Source organism: Carassius gibelio, chromosome B9 (genome assembly GCF_023724105.1).
Source record: "Carassius gibelio isolate Cgi1373 ecotype wild population from Czech Republic chromosome B9, carGib1.2-hapl.c, whole genome shotgun sequence".
NCBI lineage: Eukaryota > Metazoa > Chordata > Actinopteri > Cypriniformes > Cyprinidae > Carassius > Carassius gibelio.
Window position 1 is genome coordinate 26,994,423 of NC_068404.1, and position 24,032 is coordinate 27,018,454.

The window sequence follows — 24,032 nt, forward strand, 5'->3', positions numbered from 1 at the left end:
TTCTTTCTTTTTTTAAATAAAATCAATACTTTTATTCAGCAAGGATGTGTTAAATTGATAAAAAGTGATAGTAAAGAAAATATATTATTAGAATATATATTATTAGAAATGTTTTTTATGTTGAATAAATGCAGTTCTTTTTAACCTTTTCTAAAATCAAATATATTAGACAGCAGAACTGTTTCCAACACTCATAATAAATCAGAATATTAGAATGATTTCTAATATTTCAACTATATAAATATACCAACATATGTCTGATATTTTAACCATTACAAATCAAAAAGGCTAATTTTTTATTAAATAGTTTTAGATCTATGTATTTTTTTAATGTACTGTATATTATGTCATATATTCACAACCGTTGACAACATTTTGGGATCTCTGATATTTTTTAATGCTCGTGAAAAAAGTCGCACGAAAAAGTTGCTCAGCATGGCAGCATTTATTTAATAATAAAAAAATTATAAAGAATTGTAAAAACAAGAATATACTGTGAAATATTATTAAGATTTAAAATAACTGTTTTCTATTTGAATACATTCTAAAATTGTTATTGATTCATGCAATGAAATAGCTGAGCATCATTACTCCAGTAATGGTCTTCAGTGTCACATGATCCTTCAGAAATCATTCTAATATGCTGCTTTGCTGCTCAAGAAATATTTCTTATTATAAAAGTTTTTCCTATTATTATGAACAGTTTTGATGCTTCATATTTTTGAAAGAGAGAGAGAGAGAAAAAAACACACATACTGACCCCAAGCTTTTAAACAGTAGTGTATATTACGAGTTATCAGTTTGAGAAGCGGTTTTCAAGTATCCTCCAACACTGACCTGCACAGATCTGTGTGTGTGGTGAATCTGGGTGACCGTGTGAGATGATGACATGCTCTCATTCTCGAACTGTCTGCGGACACTGGCCAGACCCCCAGGCAGGGAACAAACCTCGGCTTCCTCCATGACCTGTAGAAAAAAAGAGACAAAAACAGAGAGACCGCCCGCATTGAAAATCATGCAAAGCAGATTTATGCTTTTACAAGAGCTGCAAGATTATAGGAGTGAAAGTGTGATCACTTGTCTCTTGCCTTCATCCACCATCAAACAAAAATATTCATATATTCATGAGACAATGTGGCTTACACACACAGATTCCAGCCCTCATCTCATTATCTCTGTGGCTTTACAAAATCACATTTTAAGATTTTGCATGAGAGTCTTATTTGCATGGCATAGTATTGTGAGGCCCTGATACTGTGAGGTTTCATTTACTCAGCAATCCTGTTAACCCTTCCATGCTGTCGCCTTCTGGAAATGTTATTTATCTGCACACGCTGTCTCCTGTGTTTCAAAGCTTCATTTCTTAATTTTCCTAATTAATTTCATCTACGAAATTAATGAATGCAGTTTGCATCATGCCATTCTATATTGCAAATGAGCTCTAAATATCAGAAGTAGAATACAGAACTTTTCAGATTTGACATACTGTAGTGTGCGACCCAGACACCTGAATCAGCTCTTTAAACTGATGAAAGTGTGCTTGACTACACTGCATCTGGATATATGCCCGGTTATAACGCTCTTCTCCATCATTTGATGTATAACTGCTGCCATGACCAATAAAAATATGAAAGAAAAAAAACATTCATACATATCAATAGATAGTCTGACAGCTACAGTTAAAGGAATAGTTCACCCCAAAATCAAAATATATATATAATTTTTTTTTAACATTAATTCAGGTAAATAATGCTTTTTGTGAGCAAACATGTTCTGTGATTATAAGCATAATCTATAATAAGTCTAATTTGCATAGAAAATAGGCATGTTTGTACTTGCTGTATTTTCAAAGCAAAACGCTATTTTTACCTGTTACAATTTTACTCAGAGTACATATTTCATAGGTCATCGTGTCTTAAAAAATGCTCTTATATTACAGCAGCCACCACAACTCTTGCTTTAAATAACACACAGATGCATTTAAACCATTACTCTAACTTAAAGGAATGTTCCAGGTTTAACACAAGTTAAGCTCTATCAACAAGATAACAACATATAGCATGAACAAATTTTATATTTTAATTTTCATATTGGACTTGTAAGTGACGAACTCTGTCGGCAACATTAAAACACAGATGGATGAGCCGACATTATGCCACTAATACTACTGGCAGATTTGAACTTGTACTGAAGCAGAAACAGTAACTTCTCTGTACTGTCCCCCTCTTGTAGGGATCTGACCTCCACTGGCGCAGAGTGGACATGTAATGCTGTTTTTAGCAGCCGGCCAAAGAGAAAATAAGAGAGCGAGACACAGGGAATTGGGTTTCTGGAGAGGTTTCTGAACTCCCACTGGTCAGCCATCATCACATTTCATTCTTACACTGTGACAAAGCCATAGAAAACAATGAAAGTCACCGCACACACACATGACCTCTCTACTGTGGGGTCCAGAGGCATTCGGTCCTTCACCTCATTCTGGCTTTGGAGTGTTGCAAAGACTAAAGTCTCAAATCCAAAGAGACAATCTTTATCAAAGTAAAGACCCTGCCACAGCCCCCTAAAACTTCTCGTTCTAACACGCCCCACATGTCTACATCACTAGGTGGAAATATTTGCGTAATGCCGCTCAAAGGAGAAAGCAAAAGCACTTTATTTGACCTTTGGAAAGAAGATGCATTTAGGAATATTTAAGATTACTTACAGAACTCCAATGCATTTTATGGATGACTGTTTCATGAACCTAGGAGAGGAGGTCCTTCTGACTTTGCTACGACAATCTTGTGCTTCTGAATCAGCTATTGTATGTTATGTTTTCTTATTTGTTTAAGTGTTTGGCATGGATCGTTCAAATGTGGAGTTTTGCTCATCGTGTGTGTTTGTGTGCACTCGCATGTGTGTGTGTGAGAGAGAGACAGGGTCACACAATGGAGTCAGCTGTCTTAACCGTCCGTGGCTTGTGTACTGCAAACACATACGAGCTTCATCACTGTGTATGTCACATGACTCTGTTCACCTTTTGGGCTTGAACTGATGGTAAAACTAAGGACATTACATTACATTTATTTTGAATGATGAAGCTCGCAATTATGGAAGAGGTGTTACATTTCCGACGAGTGCTTGCGGTATTCGGCCAATCACAATGCACTGGGTCAGCTGGCCAATCAGAGCAGACTGCGCTTAACAGAAGGAGGGACTTTGTAGATAATGACACGTTTGAGAGAGGCGGGGCATAGAGGACCGACAGTAATGTACAGTATTTGGAAAATAATGTGTTTTTTGAATATTTAAGAATGTCAACATATTCTATTACACCAAATAATGATCTTTAATAAAGTATCATATGACCCCTTTAACACGTTAAGAATCCTTCTTCAGAGAATATAAAACATAAACTATTGAACAGTAATATATATTCTTATTCTTAACAAGTCTTATGCGACTTCATTTGGCTTCTTAATGAAATGTTTCTTGTTTTAGCAATGTTTAGATGTTTTACTGGAAATCAAAAACAAATACTGTTGAAGAAAATGATTTCATTCCCGTGTAATACGGGTGATTGTGTTGTTCTCATGTCTCAGCTAATGCACCTGAATCAAAGCCACCACTGATGTCACTTAATTCTGTTTCTAAGAAACCTTTTTTTAGGAGATTTCTCCAGAACTGCCAAATCCTTGGAGACCTGGGGTTTCTGCATAATGTACTGCCTGCTGAAGTCCACTGCTTGTGTAATTCATTTGGTCTCCCTCTCTGTCCTCATCACTGCGTTTGTCTGTCAAACGTTCTGTCTCCATTACGGCGAAGAGGGGCGCAAATCAAACGCACACTGCTTTCTTTTGTGATTTGATGTATCAAGGCAGCAATTACTGTATAAATCAATGAGTTTGGAATTATACATGAATTTGACATGAGCGCTTGGTCCTCACACAGTGTTTAAACGCAGAACAGTCAGAATTTATCAGCCTTGAACGTTTGCCCTAATGAGACGTTGACATAAGTTTGCGTTCCGCGCGAGATTTGCCTCATTGAAATTATATTGGCTGATCAATCTGATGGCACTCAGACAGCCAGATATGAACTGCTGAGTAAATAGCCTTAGTCTGCTCAACAGAAGATATTAAGTCTAAATGTGACTGATGCCTGATGAAGCAGGATCACATAATCCTTGTTTACACCTGGAATTAAAGGGACAGTTCACCCAAAAATGAAAGTTTGCTGGTAATTTATTCTCCCTCAGGCCATCCAAGATGTAGGTGGCTTTTTTCTTGAGTAGAACAGTAAAGGAGATTTCAAGCTAAAAACCCGTAGTCCTCTGTGATTCATAAAATGCAAGTCAGCAGTTTTTGAGAAAAAATAAATAAATTAAAAACCTGCACCTCTTGATTTATTAAGGTCTTGTGAAGCGAAACAATCAATCTGTGAAAGAAACTGAATGTTATTTAAAACATTATTGCCTTTAATCTATAGCATCTGGCAATGGGGAAATCTGATTTGTTTCCTCTAACTGGTTCTTTTGGATAGTTTGTTTCTGATTCAAATAACTTATTCACACGTTTAGGTAATCACACAGTTTTGCAATGAATACGCAATTATTAATGAACCCAAAAATGTTTTACATGTCTACAGCATGTAAAGTCAACAAACTAGTGTTCAACAGCTCACCTTTTTACATAAACAATGTGAAACCATAAAACATTGATTTCATCCCTTCATTCAAGTGCTTGGTTTATGCATGTGCATGTCATTGGCTCTGCCTGCAAAGTGAGTTTCAATTGAGTAACTTGTAGATCTGTGTGGCTCAAGCCACACACAAACTGTCTCAGGTGGTTCAGTCTGATTTGTTGAACTGATTCATTTGGTTAATAATAAAAAATGTAAAAAAACGGTTCAAAAGAATGATTCGTTCGTGAACCAGACATCACTTCAGACCGAGTACCTGAAGCTCTGGATTACAGGTAATAATGTTATAAATAATGTTTTTCTTGCACAGACCTATCATTTCGCTTCATAAGACCTCATTCTATCATTAGGTGCTATGGGTATACTTTTTTATTTATGTTTTTCAGAAACTGGTAGACATTGACTTACATTTTAGGAATCACCAAAAACCACAGTTTCAAATAAAAATATTTTCCGCTGTTCTTTTCATAAAAATGAAAAAAAAAAAGTTATCTACATTCTAGATGGCCTGAGGGTGAGCAAATTAACAGAAAATAAAAATTTTGGGCTGAACTATCCCTTTAAAAACCCTTTTGGGCAATTCATTCAAAAGTGGTCAGATTGCTGTTTACACCTATCACACTTGGTATTTCCATTCCAAATGAGTTTCCTATGATCAGATCAGTTTCACCTGTGTGTGTGTGTGTGTGTGTGTGTGTGTGTGTGTGTGTGTGTGTGTGTGTGTGTGTGTGTGTGTGTGTGTGTGTGTGTGTGTGTGTAAAGCATACCGAACTGGAGAAGCTTGTTCTGTCCTGTTTGGAAACCGCCGCCTGGTACACAGCCATGCGGTTTTTCAGCGGGACAGGTTCGGAGTGAGCACTCTCCTCCAGCGTGCCTGTTCTGGATGCTGCGACGCTATCTGCAGATGGCAAGAAATCGACAGACAAAAAAAAAACAATTAGATTTGAGTATTTCAGAAGAAAAAAGAGTGGTGCTTGCCCATGCAATTAAAAAACATATCTACAATGCTAGGATGGTTTCTAGGGTGCTCTATATGATTGCTTTGGATGCCTGGTCAATTTATTTTAGGGTATGCTGGGTGTATTTTAGGGTCTTAGAAGTGGCTAGGTGGGTACTAAGGAGTTGCTAGACAGTTTTGAGTGGTTGCTGTTTTAGACCCCGATCACACAGAATGCATTTTATGCAGTGAGAGGTGCCTTTTTAAAATTGTTTTCAGTAGGTATTGAGGTTCTGTGTGCTGTTTATGCACCCTGTGCACCTCCCATGTTCGCCTGCCTGCTGCGCCTCTTGTTAATGCAGGAGTTTCTGCAACAGAAGATGGGTAAAAAAGCAACTCTGAGTAGAAAAAGCACCCTACGTCATTCACGTTTTTTCCATTGTCCAATCGGATGAACAGGGAAGCGGTTCTTACATTGTGATGATGAAAGTACCGTTGCTTAGAAAGTCCAGAGACTGCCGCAGGTTACCAAGAGCAGTATTTTTTTTTTAGGAATTCTGTTAATATGATAGTTTACTTGAAAGCAAAATCCAACGATTTTATAGCGCTCACGCTGTAATACTTTGATTAGACTGAGACTGACAGGACAGCTGGTGAGGTGGTTGCCTTAGCAATATTAAAAAATGGAGCGCATTGCACCAAGTGTAAACATGAACAATAATATCAGCGATGCTTGACTTGGCAAATACTTCCAAATTAAACCAGGTCATTAGTGCATACAAGCAAGATTAACTGCAGGGCGTATTGAAAAAGAGTCAAAAGAGTGTTCCACAATTTACCCCTTGATGAAAATATAAATCTGCATTACTATTTGAATGTTTTACCCACAGATTTATAGGTCCTCGCTTTGTAAAAACAACCCTTAGATTAATGCACCAGGTTTAAAGGTGGAACGTGACTCTAAAAACTTCAATAAAGACTGATTACAGCAATCTGGGAGTCATACAGCGGCTTCATTAAGACTTGAATTGTGTTGCTCATTAAAAAAAGGAGATGAATTGCTTTATCAACAACAAATGACAGTTCACTAATGACTCGACAATAAAATGACATAACATTCTGCACTCAACAGCCTGAGCTAAATTGAATAATCAGGAATCCTGCTCAGTATTCAGCCGAGCACCTTACAAGGAGTTCATATTCTTGGATGCAGAGCAGATAAGGGTTTAATATCGCATGCGACCACAGGTCATGTTTGCAAAGGTCAAATGGCTAGTTCTACATTTAACTGCGAGTTTGCATAGCTACCCAGGTTGCAATTCCACCTAGGACAACAGGCTATCCATCACCGCAGTCTCAAAGCCAGACACCTCAGAGTCGTTCTAAGGTGAAGTCACACTGTATTTCTAACAAGTCTAAACATAGCCGGAGGTGAGACCTTAATGGGAAAACGTTGCAAGGTGGTGGAGGAACTTTGTTGACCGAAGGCTTTCTCGTTTCATCCAGGAGCTTCACTGAGATCAATTGCACTGTCAGCTTATCACTAACCCAATTAGACATTGTCGAATATGAAGACGCGTCTCTCCGGCTGCTGTAAAACCTCATTAAGGTAATGAGCTGTTGGCAGCTCGAACAGAGCATCCAATCCCACCCTTGGTGTTCGCGTGTGTTTATATTGACGTATAGTTGAAGAAAAATGCACTAATGTGGGTGTGAAACTACCCAGTTTCTTTAAAGGACTCACATTTGAGATGTATAACAGCCTGTCACATGTGATTGAACATGTTTCTGACATGCAACACAGCTAATATAATTTTGAAGTGCTTGTTAAGACATTTCTTTCTCTCCTCTATGAAGTCTGTGCCAAAAGCTAGCAAGCTACCTATCTAGACAACAATTTAGGACGCTACTGTTTTCATGCAGAATGCAATCCCATTATGCACTGCAATGAGCATTAAGAAAAAAATCAACCAAACATTGCATGTCAATTATTAATGGAATACAAAATAAATCAATATTAAAGGGCACCTATCATGCCCCTTTTTGCAAGATGTATCATGCATTTCATGTGTTTGTGAAGTTTCAGGTCAAAATACCTGACAGAAAATTAATTATACAGTTTTGTTCAAAATAATAGCAGTACAATGTATAACGATACAAACTCCATATACATTGGGAAGAAGGAGGCGGGAACCGGCGCACAATCAAAATCATTTTAATATTCGAAAATAAATACAAAATGGCGCACCAGCCCCTCACGGCCGACTGGTGCGCATAAATAAAAAGCAAACACATAAAATAACGTCCCAGGCCTGGTCCTCTCTCGTCCTTCACGGTCGTCACTCCAGTTTTATATCCTTCCATCTCCTACGTGGGACTCGATACTGGCGGTGGGGCGCAGGTGTAGCTCATCTTCAATCACTACACCTGGCCTCACTCCTCGTTCCCACGCCTCTCGGCCCCGCCCCACTCGCCACATACCCCCATCGCCCCTCGCAGGCCGGGGGGTACCCTCGAGACTGCGCTCTACTCCCCCCCCCCCCCCCCCCTTCCCTCCGGGGGGGACCGCTCACGGAGACCTGCGGGAACCTGGAGGTAGGACAGAGAGGGGAGAGAGAAAAAAAAAAAATCCGGTTCCCAGACGCACTGCTGCTCGGCCCTCCACCGGCTGGGTGATCTCCTCCGCGGTGCCCGGCGGTGGCACTGGACGGCCCTCGGCGGACGGCACGACACTCCTCCGCCGCCCGGTGGACGGCGACGGCTCCTCCGATTTTGGGCAGCGGCAGGAGTCCCCCGTTCCCTGCCCCTCCGGATTCCGTCACGGAGGCGGCAGGCTCCGGCCCCCTGGCGAACAGCGCCGACTCCTCCGCTCCCTCACGGACGGCAGCCGCCCCTCCATATCGTGGGCGGTCGGCAGCGAGCTCGCCCGTCCCCGGCAACTCGCTCCAGCCCACCGCCTCGAGCGTCCATGGCGGCACATACCTCGCCTGCTCGAGGGCACCGCGGATTCACCACAGCAGCGAGGGATCTTCAGCAGCGCGTCCCTCCTTCTCCCGGGCTTCGGCACCACTGTAACGATATGAACTCCATAGTCGTCGGGAAGAAGGAGGCGGGAACCGGCGCACAATCAAAACATCTTTAATAATCAAAAATAAATACAAAACGGCGCGTCAGCCCCTCACGGCGACTGACGCGCACAAATAAAAGCCAAAACATAAAATAATATCCCAGGCCTGGTCCTCTCTCGTCCTTCACGGTCGTCACTCCAGTTTTATATCCTTCCATCTCCTACGTGGGACTCGATACTGGCGGTGCGGCGCAGGTGTAGCTCATCTCCAATCACTACACCTGGCCTCACTCCTCGTTCCCACGCCTCTCGGCCCCGCCCCACTCGCCACACAATGTGACTAACCAGAATAATCAAGGTTTTTAGTATATTTTTTATTGCTACGTGGCAAACAAGTTACCAGTAGGTTCAGTAGATTGTCAGAAAACAAACAAGACCCAGCATTTATGATATGCACGCTCTTAAGGCTGTGCAGTTGGGCAATTAGTTGAAAGGGGTGTGTTCAAAAAAATAGCAGTGTCTACCTTTGACTGTACAAACTCAAAACTATTTTGTACAAACATTTTTTTTTTCTGGGATTTAGCAATCCTGTGAATCACTAAACTAATATTTAGTTGTACGACCACAGTTTTTTAAAACTGCTTGACATCTGTGTGGCATGGAGTCAACCAACTTGTGGCACCTCTCAGCTGTTATTCCACTCCATGATTCTTTAACAACATTCCACAATTAATTCACATTTCTTGGTTTTGCTTCAGAAACAGCATTTTTGATATCACCCCACAAGTTCTCAATTGGATTAAGGTCTGGAGATTGGGCTGGCCACTCCATAACATTAATTTTGTTGGTTTGGAACCAAGACTTTGCCCGTTTACTAGTGTGTTTTGGGTCATTGTCTTCTTGAAACAACCATTTCAAGGGCATGTCCTCTTCAGCATAGGGCAACATGACCTCTTCAAGTATTTTAACATATGCAAACTGATCCATGATCCCTGGTATGCGATAAATAGGCCCAACACCATAGTAGGAGAAACATGCCCATATCATGATGCTTGCACCTCCATGCTTCACTGTCTTCACTGTGTACTGTGGCTTGAATTCAGAGTTTGGGGGTCGTCTCACAAACTGCCTGTGGCCCTTGGACCCAAAAAGAACAATTTTACTCTCATCAGTCCACAAAATGTTCCTCCATTTCTCTTTAGGCCAGTTGATGTGTTCTTTGGCAAATTGTAACCTCTTCTGCACATGCCTTTTTTTTAACAGAGGGACTTTGCGGGGGATTCTTGAAAATAGATTAGCTTCACACAGACGTCTTCTAACTGTCACAGTACTTACAGGTAACTCCAGACTGTCTTTGATCATCCTGGAGGTGATCATTGGCTGAGCCTTTGCCATTCTGGTTATTCTTCTATCCATTTTGATGGTTGTCTTCCGTTTTCTTCCACGTCTCTCTGGTTTTGCTCTCCATTTTAAGGCATTGGAGATCATTTTAGCTGAACAGCCTATCATTTTTTGCACCTCTTTATAGGTTTTCCCCTCTCTAATCAACTTTTTAATCAAAGTACGCTGTTCTTCTGAACAATGTCTTGAACGACCCATTTCCTCAGCTTTCAAATGCATGTTCAACAAGTGTTGGCTTCATCCTTAAATAGGGGCCACCTGATTCACACCTGTTTCTTCACAAAATTGATGACCTCAGTGATTGAATGCCACACTGCTATTTTTTTGAACACACCCCTTTCAACTAATTCAACCAATTGCCCAATTGCACAGCCTTAAGAGCGTGCATATCATGAATGCTGGGTCTCATTTGTTTTCTGAGAATCTACTGAACCTACTGGTAACTTGTTTGCCACGTAGCAATAAAAAAATATACGAAAAACCTTGATTATTCTGGTTAGTCACATTGTACTGCTATTATTTTGAACAATACTGTATCATTTTGAAAATGCCTGTTTTGAGTGGAAGCAGATGAAGGCTGTTTTGGTCTGTTCTCTTTAAATGTAAATGAGCTGCTGCTTCTCCCCGCCCTCTTTCTGAGGACAGGGCTGGGCAATTTTAACTCCTATCTCACATCTCTGTAAAAAAAGGGAGCAGTAGGATTTCTATCATTATGGTGTGTTTGTGTACAAACACTGCCAACACACATTTATGTTCAAACAACATGTAAAAGTTAATTTTGCATAATAGGTACCCTTTAAATGACACATGTACACCATAAATAAATAACAGTTTACAAGTTGCAACTAAAACAACAAGTACTGAAGAATTTACAAGAAAATATTGTCAGACTTTTAACTTCAAAATGTCATGTTTAATTTGTGTTATTTGCCATTGCTTTGTAATTATTTGTGAGTGATTTCTGAGTGAAAATTGTTTGTAAGCCAGTTTATTTCAGTGTACAATTTTCATTAAGAAATTACTAGTCAATTTCACAATTTATTACAAAGAAAAAGCAAGTAACACTGAATTAAACATGAATTGTTTAAGTAGAAAGACTTAAGTAGTATTTTTGTAGAACGTTTTACAATAATCTTTATTTACAACTTCAACTTTTTAAAAAAAAATACAGTGTAGAGTTCAAATTAATTAAAAGGCTTTATTTATGATGCATTATAAAGGTATTCATGATATTTGATGTAATGCATTATACATTTTCATAATAATTGTAACTACATTAAAGATGCATTAATATAACTGAAGGTTTGTTTGTCATATTTCAATGCATTATTAAATGTGCAACAATGAATAGTTAAATATTATAATGTATTATAAATATGTTTATGAAATCATATAAATACATTATAAGATGCATTACAAGGTAATTGATGCCTTAAAACTATTTTTATAATGCATTATATATAAAGCCTTTAAGGTAAGTGTTACCAAATAGTTGTACACAATATTATTAGTATTTGTAACATTAAAAAAACCTTCTGTGCATTTTTGTGTGGCAGTTCAGTTGGTTTTGAATCAGAGCTTTTTTTTCAGCATTGACTTTTTAAATAGATCAGACATGGTTAGAAATAGAAGAATCAGTTGCTCTAACAAGCACTTTTGACTAAAAAGAAGAAAGCAATTAAAATAAATGATTGTGCTCTGGATGTGTTAGCAAATGCAGGAATATGAAATGCGGCATGGGGTTTATTTGTGTTTCGTTATTAAGAAAAGCATTCACACACTGACAGCAGCATTGTGGGGAAGGCTTCAGTGTTTTCATTAAAGTGACAGTCTAAGCCGGGATCTGATTACACGCCAGTAAACGAAACACATTCAGGATAAGTGCAAGAATCTGCTGCTGGCTTATGATGTTGAATTATTCATATCAAACACACAATCATTTGTTCAAACCAAAGCTTTTAAACTAAAAAGCATCTACAAAACAGTTGTTTAAATCAATTCCCAGAAACAATATAAGCATACTGAACTATTTAAAAAGTTCAATAATAATGGTTTAATAAACAGCATCTGTCTCCTAGTAATTTTTCACCCCAACAACCAAATGAAAAGACACTATATTAATATTTATTTAGTAGAATGATTTAGATTTTTTTCTAATTGCTTAATCTTCCAAAATATAAATTAAATTTATATTTAAATTAAATAAATAATTTATAATTAATTAATTTATATTAAATAAATTTACCCATTTTTTTCCCAATACACATTAATATACAACATAAATGTTAAGTTATAACTGAAATAAAATAACATGAAGCTAAATCTCTCTCTCTCTCTCTCTCTCTATATATATATGTGTGTGTGTATAAGTAATTCAATTCAAATGTATAACTATAAAATAATTAAATAATTCATTTAATATTTTTCGACAGAGCTATTTTAATATATATATATATATATATATATATATATATATATATATATATATATATATATATATATATATATATATATATATATAATAAGTTTAATTTATAACTAAAATAAATCAAAATAAAATGAAAATTATGAAAATATAAAGTAAAAAGCAGAATAAAGAATAGAAAATAATAGAATATACTGTGTGTGTGTGTATATATTTATACTGTGTATATATATATATATATATATATATATATATATATATATATATATATATATGTATATGTATATATATATATTCTATTAAATATACATATAAAAAATACTATAATATATGTATGTATAAGACAGTTATGAGAATGTGCCAAATTGTCAAAAGATTCAGCCAAATATGTCTGTAATATATCCTTCAACTTCTGTATGCAGAACATAATTTCTAACTTTTTTCTTTAATTTTTGGACTGAAAACCTGAAACATTTTCTCGTCAGGTTTTGTAAGATTCACCCAGTTATAATCGCACTAATGGCTGGCCGCTGTGTGCAGTTGCAGTAAAAGCAGCGAGGCTTATCATGATATAAAACCCTGTACTGCAGCACGATCAGCAAAACGGACTCTTCATTAACTTTTAATGATTTCGTTCCATTTAAAGACTTATTTATTAAATAGGTACATGAAGATGAATCAGGTGTGGTGTTTTGGGTTCACTTCTGCAGTCGTGTAGAAACATGCTGGAGGCTCAGTGCTCTAAATCATCTGTAAATGAAATATACGCTTTAATGGCTCCGAATGCTGCAATGTTTGGTCAGGCATTACCATGTGCTCATATAAGTTATTCCAGTGTCACATCTGCTAATTTCATTTACTTACTTAACTATTTGTCAAGTGGCAGAAGCTTTTATCTAGAGCTTAAAGCACACTTATTATCTCCCTCCAGAAACCTGGGGTTAAGTGCTTTGCTCAAGGGCACTGTGGAGTTTCATGCATCATATCCTAGGTTTTGATTCTTGCAGTTTCCAGCAAGATGCTTTAGCATTATGCTTTACCTCCTCTGAATCACACGCTTTACTTCAGTAGTGTGGCATATTTCTGTATTTCTGTGCATATTTCTGTGGTTTTCATCATAGCCAGAGCGGAAGGCAGAGTTTGATTTTATCGATCAGGAATCTATGTGATCATGAAAAGTGAGCATTACATGCTAGAATAGAGTCACATGGTTGCAGGAGAAGTGTTAAGGTAAAGACTGATCAAATCAAGTCTCTGAGCTGTTGGTTTCTTAGAGGAGTTCCTACTTTTTCAGGTGGTGGTTCAATATTTTCATTCCTACTGGGAGTCACTTTGCTTTTTCATTTGATTATCACAAAGACAAAAAGTTTAAACATATAATAATATGTTTACCTAAAAAAAAAACATACATCAAATATAGTAGAAAATAGTATATTATCTTTGTATTCTCAATTAACAAGAAAAAATTATTATATATAATACAAAAAAATCTACTACTACTAATTGTTGTTATATAGGCAATTTATTTAAATGTTGTTCATAATAATAATAATAATAATAATAATTATTATTATTATTATTATTATTATTATTATTATTATTATTATTATTATATTGTCAGCAGCATATCATATAGTAAATCCTATGCACATGAGTTTATAATAATAATAATAATAATAATAATAATAATAATAATAATAATAATAATTATTATTATTATTATTATTATTATTATTATTATTATTATTATTATTATTATTATTATTATTATGAACAACATTTAAATAAATTGCCTATATAACAACAATTAGTAGTAGTAGATTTTTTTGTATTATATAGGCTACTTATTCAAATGTTTAATGTTACTTAATATTATTTATAAAATTGATTTGATGCATATAAATGAAAAGGATACAAATAGAGACTTTTTTTAAAATATAGTTATTATTTGGAAAAATGGCTAGATTATTCTAAGCAGATTTTAGCTTTCAAATTTTGATAGACTTTTTGAATCTGCTTAAGATAATGTTTAGTTATCATTTTTTAAATGTTTTTTTTTCCATTTCAAAAGAAATGCATAAATACCAAAATACTTATTCAAGTTTAAAAATATGAAAATAATATATATATATATATATATATATATATATATATATATATATATATATATATATATATATATATATATATAATTATAAAATATACACGTATGAAAAAAAATGTTTGCTCCATTTCAAAGAAAAGGCATAAATACTGATATACTGATGCAAGTACTGAAAATATGAATAGATAAGATAAACATTTGGAGCTATATTATCCAAATGGGTAAAAAAAAAAAAAAAAAAAAAAAAACCTAGCCCTGAATCCAGAAACCATTTTTTAAAATGCACCGCAGTCCCATGATGCATGATCATGTGTGGTGGTACATAACATCAGTGGGTAAAGAGTGCTCTATTTTAACCGTGCTGCATTGCTGTAAACCCATCAACCTGTCAAGAAGGATGAGCAACCACAGACATCCACCACCCAAAATAAGCCTGGTAACAGCTACTCTTGCGCTTCAGATGCATTTAAATGCAGCTCTGTGTTAGAGAAGATGATGGAACATCCTTGTTCCTCATATTTAGCGCAGCGCTCTATAAGGCAGCTTTAGTTTACTATTGAGTTGGTGCTGGTTGAAAGCTTTCACCTTGATGTGGTGCAAATCCTCACGTCCGAAGCATGTCAACAATCTGAGGCTATCTTGTAATGAGTTATGTACAGACCCGAGCTCACATGACAGGAAAGTGAAGTAATCTAGGCGCCAAGTAGCTGCAAAAATAAATCTAACTTATTTTAAACTGGGGTTGGCTGGGGGAGTCAGGTTTCCGAGAGCGCTGAAGATCCACGACCTGCTCCACTAAACGTCTGATTAAACTCATGAAAGATGGAGAAATGTCAACAATACCGTGTTTATATTACTGGGAATGAACTACATATATTTCAGTGTTTGTGAGACTACCTTGAAACGGCAGCTTCCCAAGAGCTACTTAGGCTCGGTTAAAGTCAAGCTGAACTTTTGGAAAAATAATGCATTGCACTATACAGAAGCAATCAGAGAAGTATTTCTGGTACAAAACCAAAAAAAAAAACATTGTAAAATGTGATTTTTTGAAGCAGTAAATGAAGCAAAGATGTACAGATTTACAGGAAAATACCATTTCAGTTTTTCTATGTCAAAATTTCACGTTTAATTTAATGTTAATTCAATTCTTTGTAACTGTTAGTGAAATTTACTAGCGGTTTCTGAGAAAATTGTTTCTGCACCATTTTTTTCAGTCAGAGATTGACATTTAACAGTATTTGAATTTTACTTTCACTCAATGAAAAATGTTTCACACATAAATAACTAGCCAATTTCTCAAATAGTTATGAAGAAACAGCAAGTAACGCTGAAATAAACGTGCAATTCCGAAGTAATGTTGTGAAATAAAACACTGTTGGAAGTTTGTTTTACAAGAAAATACTATTTTAGTCCTTCTACTTCAAAAGGTCATGGTTCATTAAATTTTTTGTAATTATTGTGAAATTTACAAGCAATTTCTGAGTGAAAATTGTCTCCTATACAATTTTTGGTAGCACTTTATTTTACAGTCCTGTTCCTCATGTACATACGATGTACTTATTATAGTAATTACAATATCTATGTAATAACTAGGTACTAACCCTGAACCTACCCCTAAACCTAACCCTACCCCATGTAGTTACCTTGTATTACCAGAACTTTCTTAGATCAATACACTGTAAGTACATGTTAGTACACGGACTGTAAAATAAAGTGCAACCCAATTTTTTTTTACAGTTTAGCTGAGCTACTACTAAAGCTACTTTTCCTAAAAAGTCATCATTACTTAAGGTTTTCTGGGTTATTATTGAAACCAGAGCAAATATCTTTCAATGGGCTTAATTTAAAGGGAAAACAAGTATCGATTCCCCATGTTTTTGTTTTAAGCATAAACTCACTCAATTTTGTTCAACTTTTAAAGACTTCATTTTAGATCTGCATCTAAAGTAACCTCAAGCATCTCAAGTTTCTTGATGATTATAATTTGAATCTTGATGCTTAGAATTTGTATCAGAAAAATACTGATTTTGGATTTTGTTTTTGTTGTTGTTTTGCAATGCATACAGCATTTCATGCTATGAATTTATGATTTTAAGACTTTCTGCTTTGATTTAAGACTTTAAGGCCTTAATTTGGAAGGCAACTTTTAAGGTGAATGGCTTTCCTGATTCATTAGTGCACAATTTAAATTTTTTAAAAAAAAGGAAAAAAACATTTTTGCAGTTTCTCTCCATTTCTAAAACTACTTTCCTTTAAGGCTGATGTCACAAATCCTCCAAACATGTTGAAACACCCACTTTTTATCATTCATTCAATTCCTGTCCCACACTACATTTGTCTCGTTTGTTGTTGAATATCTATTTTTCACATGGAAGTTAACTAGATTATGAACAGCATTTGTCTTCTGCATTTCTTAGCTTGTCTCCAACACTGATACCTACATAAGAATTCTGTTGACATTGTAATTATCATATACTGTCATCGTTTTGCTTTAGCAATTAATTAAATTAGCATTCAATATCTCTTTATTAACAGTGTAATTATAATATTTCAATGCCTCTAAAAATAAAAAAGGGATCACTTCTTATAAAACAAAACAATCCCTAAAGTTTGTCATGGTTTTCTAAGAATGAGTGAAATTAAATTTGCGCACTCAATTTTGTTATTTGTTGCAGAAGAAGAGAAGGTAAAAGAGAGGGGGGCGGAAACAAATTTACAGGCAATTTCAGGACAGTGACAGAATTGATCAGGAGAAAAAGAAACAAACAACTTCTTAATGAGAAGCTTGTGTTCTCAGTCATTTAGATGGAGCCCAGAGTCTGACATCAGTCTGGAGGAAGATTGCTGGCGGTTCAAGCAAAGCAGGTTTATGGCCGATTCAATAAACGGCTCAATATGGGATTTCACAGCAAAATGAAAAAGCTTTTATTACCAAACGCTGCAGAAACAGCACAAAACTAGATCTGCCCTAGCAAAACTCAAGCGGTTTGCGAAGGTGGTTTACTTCCTACTCGAGGCCTTCCTTCAGTGCAGTCTGTGGGACTTTCTTAATCTATTTTATCATCCACCGGGTAAAAATCAATCAGATTATTGTGAAAGAAACACCACAGATCTCCTCAACCAGCCGCAGAATTTCAGTGTTCCCAGCACAAACGAGCTAGTGGAGGTTAGTGGAAACAAGTTTAACGCATGGTGGTTTGTTATCCAAAACATGTGCAATATTTATTTTAATTATGACAAGCACAAGTGTTGGGAAGCAAATAGTTTAACACAGAAAGAAAGAAAGAAAGAAAGAAAGAAATTGAATGATTTTCGTACCAGTTTTGTAACAGTTCTTGAATGTCTGGTGACTGGTATTATAATAATAATAATAATAATAATAATAATAATAAATAACTTTAATAATAAATAAAAAGTAAAAAAAAAAAAAATATATATATATATATTTATAACATATGTTTATTATAATATGTAACATTAACTTAAACACAATAAATAATATATACATGTCGATATATAAAAGTATAATATATAAAAGTACATACTACTACTGCTACTAATAATATTAATAATAATGATAACAGTATTAAGAATTATTATTTTTTATAATATATAAACTCTATGCATTAATATGCATATTGATACATATAGTAAATGTGTATATATTTGATAAAAATGACAAAATATTTATAATAATAATAATAATAATAATAATAATAATAATAATAATAATAATAATAATAATAATAATAATAATAATAATAATAAATTAGATACAAAAAATACTCAAAATATATAGAAGCAAAACAAAAACAGTAGCAGTAGGCATCTAGTTAGGAACAGTTATTATATAAATCATTATGGTGTTCATACAATAATCATTAACAGAATCACTTTACTTTCATCCCTAAACAGCAAACACCTGTAAATCTCCTATTTGTCATCACAAAGCACAAGCTCATTGTCAGAGTAAAGTTTCAATTGCCACAGTGTCTTCCAGTCACTAACAACGACTACAAAACTCCCTGTGAAGTCATCCTTTATTTCCTTAAAAATACAATTACAAGCCAAATGTTCCGATCGATCGGTCCAGGCAGTCGTCACACTCACCGACTGCGTGTCAGTCCGGAGGAAGAGGAGGGTTAGAGATCCACAGATTGGGCCAGTAGTTTCCTGCCTGTCCTGCAGGTGGTCAGACTCGCCAGCAGTCTGGTTTGCTTCGGAGACCAGCTCCAGCGGCACCCATAAACATAACGCGTATTCAGCAAGCCTTGGGGAACAGCTGCTTTTATTTCAGACCATCTTCTTCTCCCCCCTCCCCTCGTTCTGGCCTGCGCACTGCCAGCGGGGCTTTTTTTGGAGGTCTTCATGCCTTTGGTGGCATGCTGGGGAAGCAACAGTCAGTGTTTCCCTCTCAAATCAATATTATGTTCAGTCGTTAAAATTCACAGGTTAATGCTGCACTATGGGATTATTACAACTGCATCCAATCTGCAGGTTTAAAGGGTTAGTTCACCCAAAAATGCATTTGACTCACCCCTAAAGCATCCGCGTTGTATACGACTTTCTTCTTTTCAGACTAATTCAGTCGGAGTTATATAAAAAATTGTCTTTGATATTTCAAGCGGTTTAATGCCACTCAGTGGGTGTTGCATTGCATCAGTCCAAAAGGACTTAAATGAAAAGCATGCATCTATAAAAATAAAAATTGTCTCACATGGCTCTGGGGTGAGCAAAGGCCTCCTGTAGCAAATCAATGCATTTTTGTAAGAAAAATATCCATATTCAAAATGTAATAATAACTTTAATCTAGCTTACTGTTGAAAACAGAAGCAGTTCCGGGGGAATGACGCATGAAGGTCAGCTCTGTACACGCGCTGCTCAAAAGTGACACACAGAAACGTAGCGGAGAGATCAAAGAAAAACAACAGTCACTAATTAGAAGTAAAAAACAAGGATTTGTAAAGAAATATGTTGGAGGATTTAAATATAAGCCAAAAGGAGACTGGTTTTCCTTTGCTAAACTAAGGAAACTTTGCTTCCTTTGATGCTGTTTACAAATGTTGGTTTTCACGAGACTCACCTGTGCATGTGCAACACCGACTTTATACGTCATCCTCACAGAACTGCTTCTTTGTACAGCTATTAGAGCAAGCTACATTAAAGTGATTATTACGTTTTGAATATGGTTATTTTTCTTACAAAAACGCATTGATTTGTTCACCCCCTGGAGCCATGTGAGACCCTTTTTATTATTAAGGATGGGCACTTTTTATTTAACTTCTTTTGGACTGAAGGAATGCAACACATGCTGAGTGGCATTAAACGGCTTGAAAGATCAAAGACAATTTTTAATAAAACTCCGACTGGATTCATCTGAAAGAAGAAAGTCATATACAGTACACATAGAATGCCTCGGAGGTGAGTAAAACACTAATTATACACCTAATTTTTTATTTTATTTGGGTGAACTAACCCTTTTAAACCCTCTAAACTGATTGAAACTTTGCTGAAAAACCTATTGCACACAATATTTTCTTGATTATACATAATAGTTTTTGCAAAATCTTGTTAAAACAGGATTTTGAGGAACGTTTTTTTGTTTATCTCTCAATCATTGTATTGTACTGCATTATATGTTTTGAAACTATAGAGCTTGGATCCTCACACTTAGCATTTAAATGTCATCTTTCAACAAATTATTGGGAGATATAGAGTGACAACTGATAATCATATGCATTGTATGTAATTAGTCTGGTATACTGTTACAAAGGTCACATTAATTTGAATTCTAAGCTATTATACTTGCACCAAATTACACACACACACACACACACATACACACACACACACACACACACACACACACACACACACACACATATATATATATATATATATATATATATATATATAAATTTCTTTTTTTCTGACATTTATTTTATATGCTTTGCAAGTTTCATTTTATGCATTCTCCATTGGTTCCACTGGCTCTGGCATCCTCTGACTCAACACTTTTGTTCAGGGTTCACACCTATCGACTTTTTCAGTTGAATTCTGACACTTTTCTGTCTGTCACACTCACAGATTAAATAAGGAACAGAGGTGACAGAAAAAATGACATTTCTCTCTGAATTTCAATCAGCGTTTGCACATTTTCTGACCAGTTTGCATGATTTGTTTAATGATATTTTCAGCAGTTTGCAGTGAGTGACTGCAAAATGAAAATTATATTTATAAAGACTGCATGACAAAGACATGCATTTTTTTTTTTTTTTTTTTTTTTTTTTTTTTTTAAGGTTTTTAATCATTTCCATGACTTTTCTAGGCCTTTAAATAAGAGTTTTAAAATCCCTGGTATTTACAGGGTTTTTTTCTGGATCATGGGACTCTATTTGGGCAGGAAATCAATCGGAAGCTTATTCGAAATCTCTGGAGTGCTGCATAAACGAAAACAATTGTAATATAATGAATTCACTTCAATAATACATTGAATAATTACAAACAGTGCTGCCTCCACTTTCTAGTTTTATTAGTCAGTTGAGTGCAGGAGGGAAAAATGTTCATGCATAAGATATTTGAGAGATATGTGGCTTTGTGTTTGCTGAGGAAAATTAGTTTGGATCAGATTTGAAGAGGACAACAGTTTGCCAGTTCTTTAGAGAAAAACTCATTGACTGAAACTGGTCATTGCCAAAGCAAGGAGAGTCCATCACACCGACTGATATCAAATATACTTGATGTTGTTGAAATTTGGCAGAGCCAACATTTTGCATTTGGCAGACAATTGTATCTTAAGCGACTGAAAATCAAACCCATGACCTTGGCACTGCCAGTGCCATGCACAAAACTGCGTGGCTTTCAAGTGAACTTTAAGATAAAGGAACAAGTTCACCCAAAAATGAAGCTGACGAAAATGTACCCACCCTCAGCTCATCCAAAATGCAGATGTGTTTGTTTCTTCAACAGGTTTGGAGAAATTTAGGTACATCACTTGCTCACCAATTGATCCTTTGTAGCGAATGGGTGCCGCCAGAATGAGAGTTCATTACACTGTAAAAAATTTCGTGTTGTTTTTACAAAAACTTTTTGGCAGCTGTGGTTGCCAGAATAATTTTGTAAAAATACAGAAAACTGTAAACACATTTACGTCAAAAACTGTTAATTTTACAATATAAAGCTGTAATTTACAAACAAGAAAATGTGAATATAAACCAGTAAATTCAACAACACACAAAATTAAATCTGTTTTGTACCTTGAAAATACTGACAACCACCATAATAATAAAGATGGTACTGTATAAGAGAAAGCCACATGAAGTATCAAAGCTCATCACAAGTAGCTTCACCACAAGCAGAAGTATATATTAACATATAGAAGGTGCACATTTATGGAAACACAAAACACCATCATGGTAACACACGTGATACTTAAATAATACAAAAAACTTTCATTAAGCAACAGAAGATGTAACATAAAGCTCAAATGTACATAACTGATAACAAGAACTATTTAAAAACATGATTATTTAAACAAAATACTTTCAAACGTGGAGTGTCACGCAGGGAATTCTGGGAATATCAGTTTACAGTTTTAGACTGTAAATTATACATTGATTTGTTCTTTTTTTACTTCTAAAAGCTGTATAATTAACAGAATTTTACTGTAAATTTACATTAAATGCTTTGTTAGATCTTTTACAGTTTTTCCCTGTATATAGTACGGGAACTTACTGTTAACCTATTATCAGTTTTTTTCCGTAGCGTTTTTACAAAATTTTACAGTTAAAATTACACTTATTTTTTACAGTGTAGTTCATTAAATAATATCTTATGAAGTGAAAAGATGCATATTTGTAAGAAACAAATCCATCATTAAGATGTTTCCGACAAAAATATGAGTCCACTATCTGTTTAAAAGTAAAAACAGTTAAAAACAGTTCTAAAACAAGTATGTTTTCATCAGCTGTTAGAACTCTCATTCTGGCGGCACCCATTCACTCCAGAAGATCCACTGGTAAGCAAGTGATGTAATGCTACATTGCTCCAATCTGTTCTGATGAAGAAACAAACTCATCTACCTTAAATGGCCTGCGGGTGATTAATTTTCAGGAAATTGTCATAATTGGATACGCTATTCCTTTAAGTCTGATGCACTATACAGACTGAGCTCAGATGCACTAAAAACCAGCTAAAAAACTGAGATGCTCTCTTACAAGCCGAAAACAATGTGCAAATACTAAGTGTCCAGCATCAAACCAAGCTCTGCGGGTCAGAGTTCTGCAAACTGTGATGTAATAGAGAGGCCCCAGAGACACAAACAGCACAGCAGACACCGGAGACCCACAGAGACACGGAGGGACAGATGTGGGGGCAGATATATGAGAGACCCTGTCTCTCCACTCCCAGCAGGGCGCCAGCCCGCCTGAACCGTCCTCTCTAGCCAAACGAAATTAGAGTGATCAGCGTTGGGGAGCGACTAACTAAAAGTAGCGATGCTGCTAGCTTCAATGCAATTTTCAGAAGCGTGACAGTAGTACAACTAAAATAGTGCAGTTTTTCCATTAACAAGCCACTTTTACCCCCACAAGTTATATAACAAATATTTTCTAGCTTGTAAATCAGCGTAAAGCTTTCTCTAAGAAAAAAGGCCATTTACAGCATAAAAAAACTTTTAATTCATGTTTAAAATATAGTTAAATGTAACTGTAAATGTAAATCACAAATAAACAGACATATACACGTTTCACCAAATTCATGGTAAAAAGTTGAATTAGACTATAAAACAATACACTGTTCAATGTTATGTTTTTCATCTCATCTGGCAAACACAAAAAGATAAGCTTTTGGCAAAAGGATAAAGAAAAGCAAATGGGTCATTCTGAACCAGAGTCAACTCAACCAAAGGTCCCCAACTTAAATTTAGGTTTTGACCTTTTTTAATGGATGAATGTTTACTGCATAATCCACTAACCCACAAATTGTGTAGAGGGGTGGGGGGTCGAATAGCAATTGTCACCAATGATTCTGAAACAAAGCCTACAGATAATAAAAAATGACAGCATAAAAACTGTGGCAGCATCATTATTAAGTTGGGGTAAATTGGGGTAAAAAAAAAAAATTCTCTCGAAACTAGCCCAAGTCTTCTATAAAATAATAGTATTATTATTATAAAACAGTATTTTCATTTTCTCTAAAAAGTCTGAAATTATTATTTATTTTTAGATTTAAAAACATTTCTAACAAATAAAATCGATTAATATACTGTATCTGTTTTTGTCAATTATTAAATTTTATTTAAAATGATATATATATATTTAAACTGTAATATTTTTTTTTTCTTTTTTTTTTTTTTTTTTTGTTTGAGCCACATAGTCATTCTCCATACTGCAAAAAGTTTATGTTCAGTATATAACAA

The 24,032-nt window shown here is 35.5% G+C and overlaps 1 protein-coding gene across 1 annotated transcript in view; it reads right to left on the reverse strand.

The window, feature by feature from the left end:
- The window catches only part of LOC127965541 (xin actin-binding repeat-containing protein 2), a 41,362-nt gene extending 22,498 nt beyond the window's left edge, over positions 1-18,864 (reverse strand). The window contains exons 1-3 of the mRNA XM_052566373.1: positions 18,725-18,864; positions 5,448-5,578; positions 838-966 (exon numbers count right to left, since the gene is read on the reverse strand). Of these exons, the coding sequence (XP_052422333.1) occupies positions 838-966; positions 5,448-5,504 (186 nt within the window). The 5' untranslated portion in view covers positions 5,505-5,578; positions 18,725-18,864. The remainder of the gene's footprint in view (positions 1-837; positions 967-5,447; positions 5,579-18,724) is intronic.
- Positions 18,865-24,032: the final 5,168 nt, after the last annotated feature.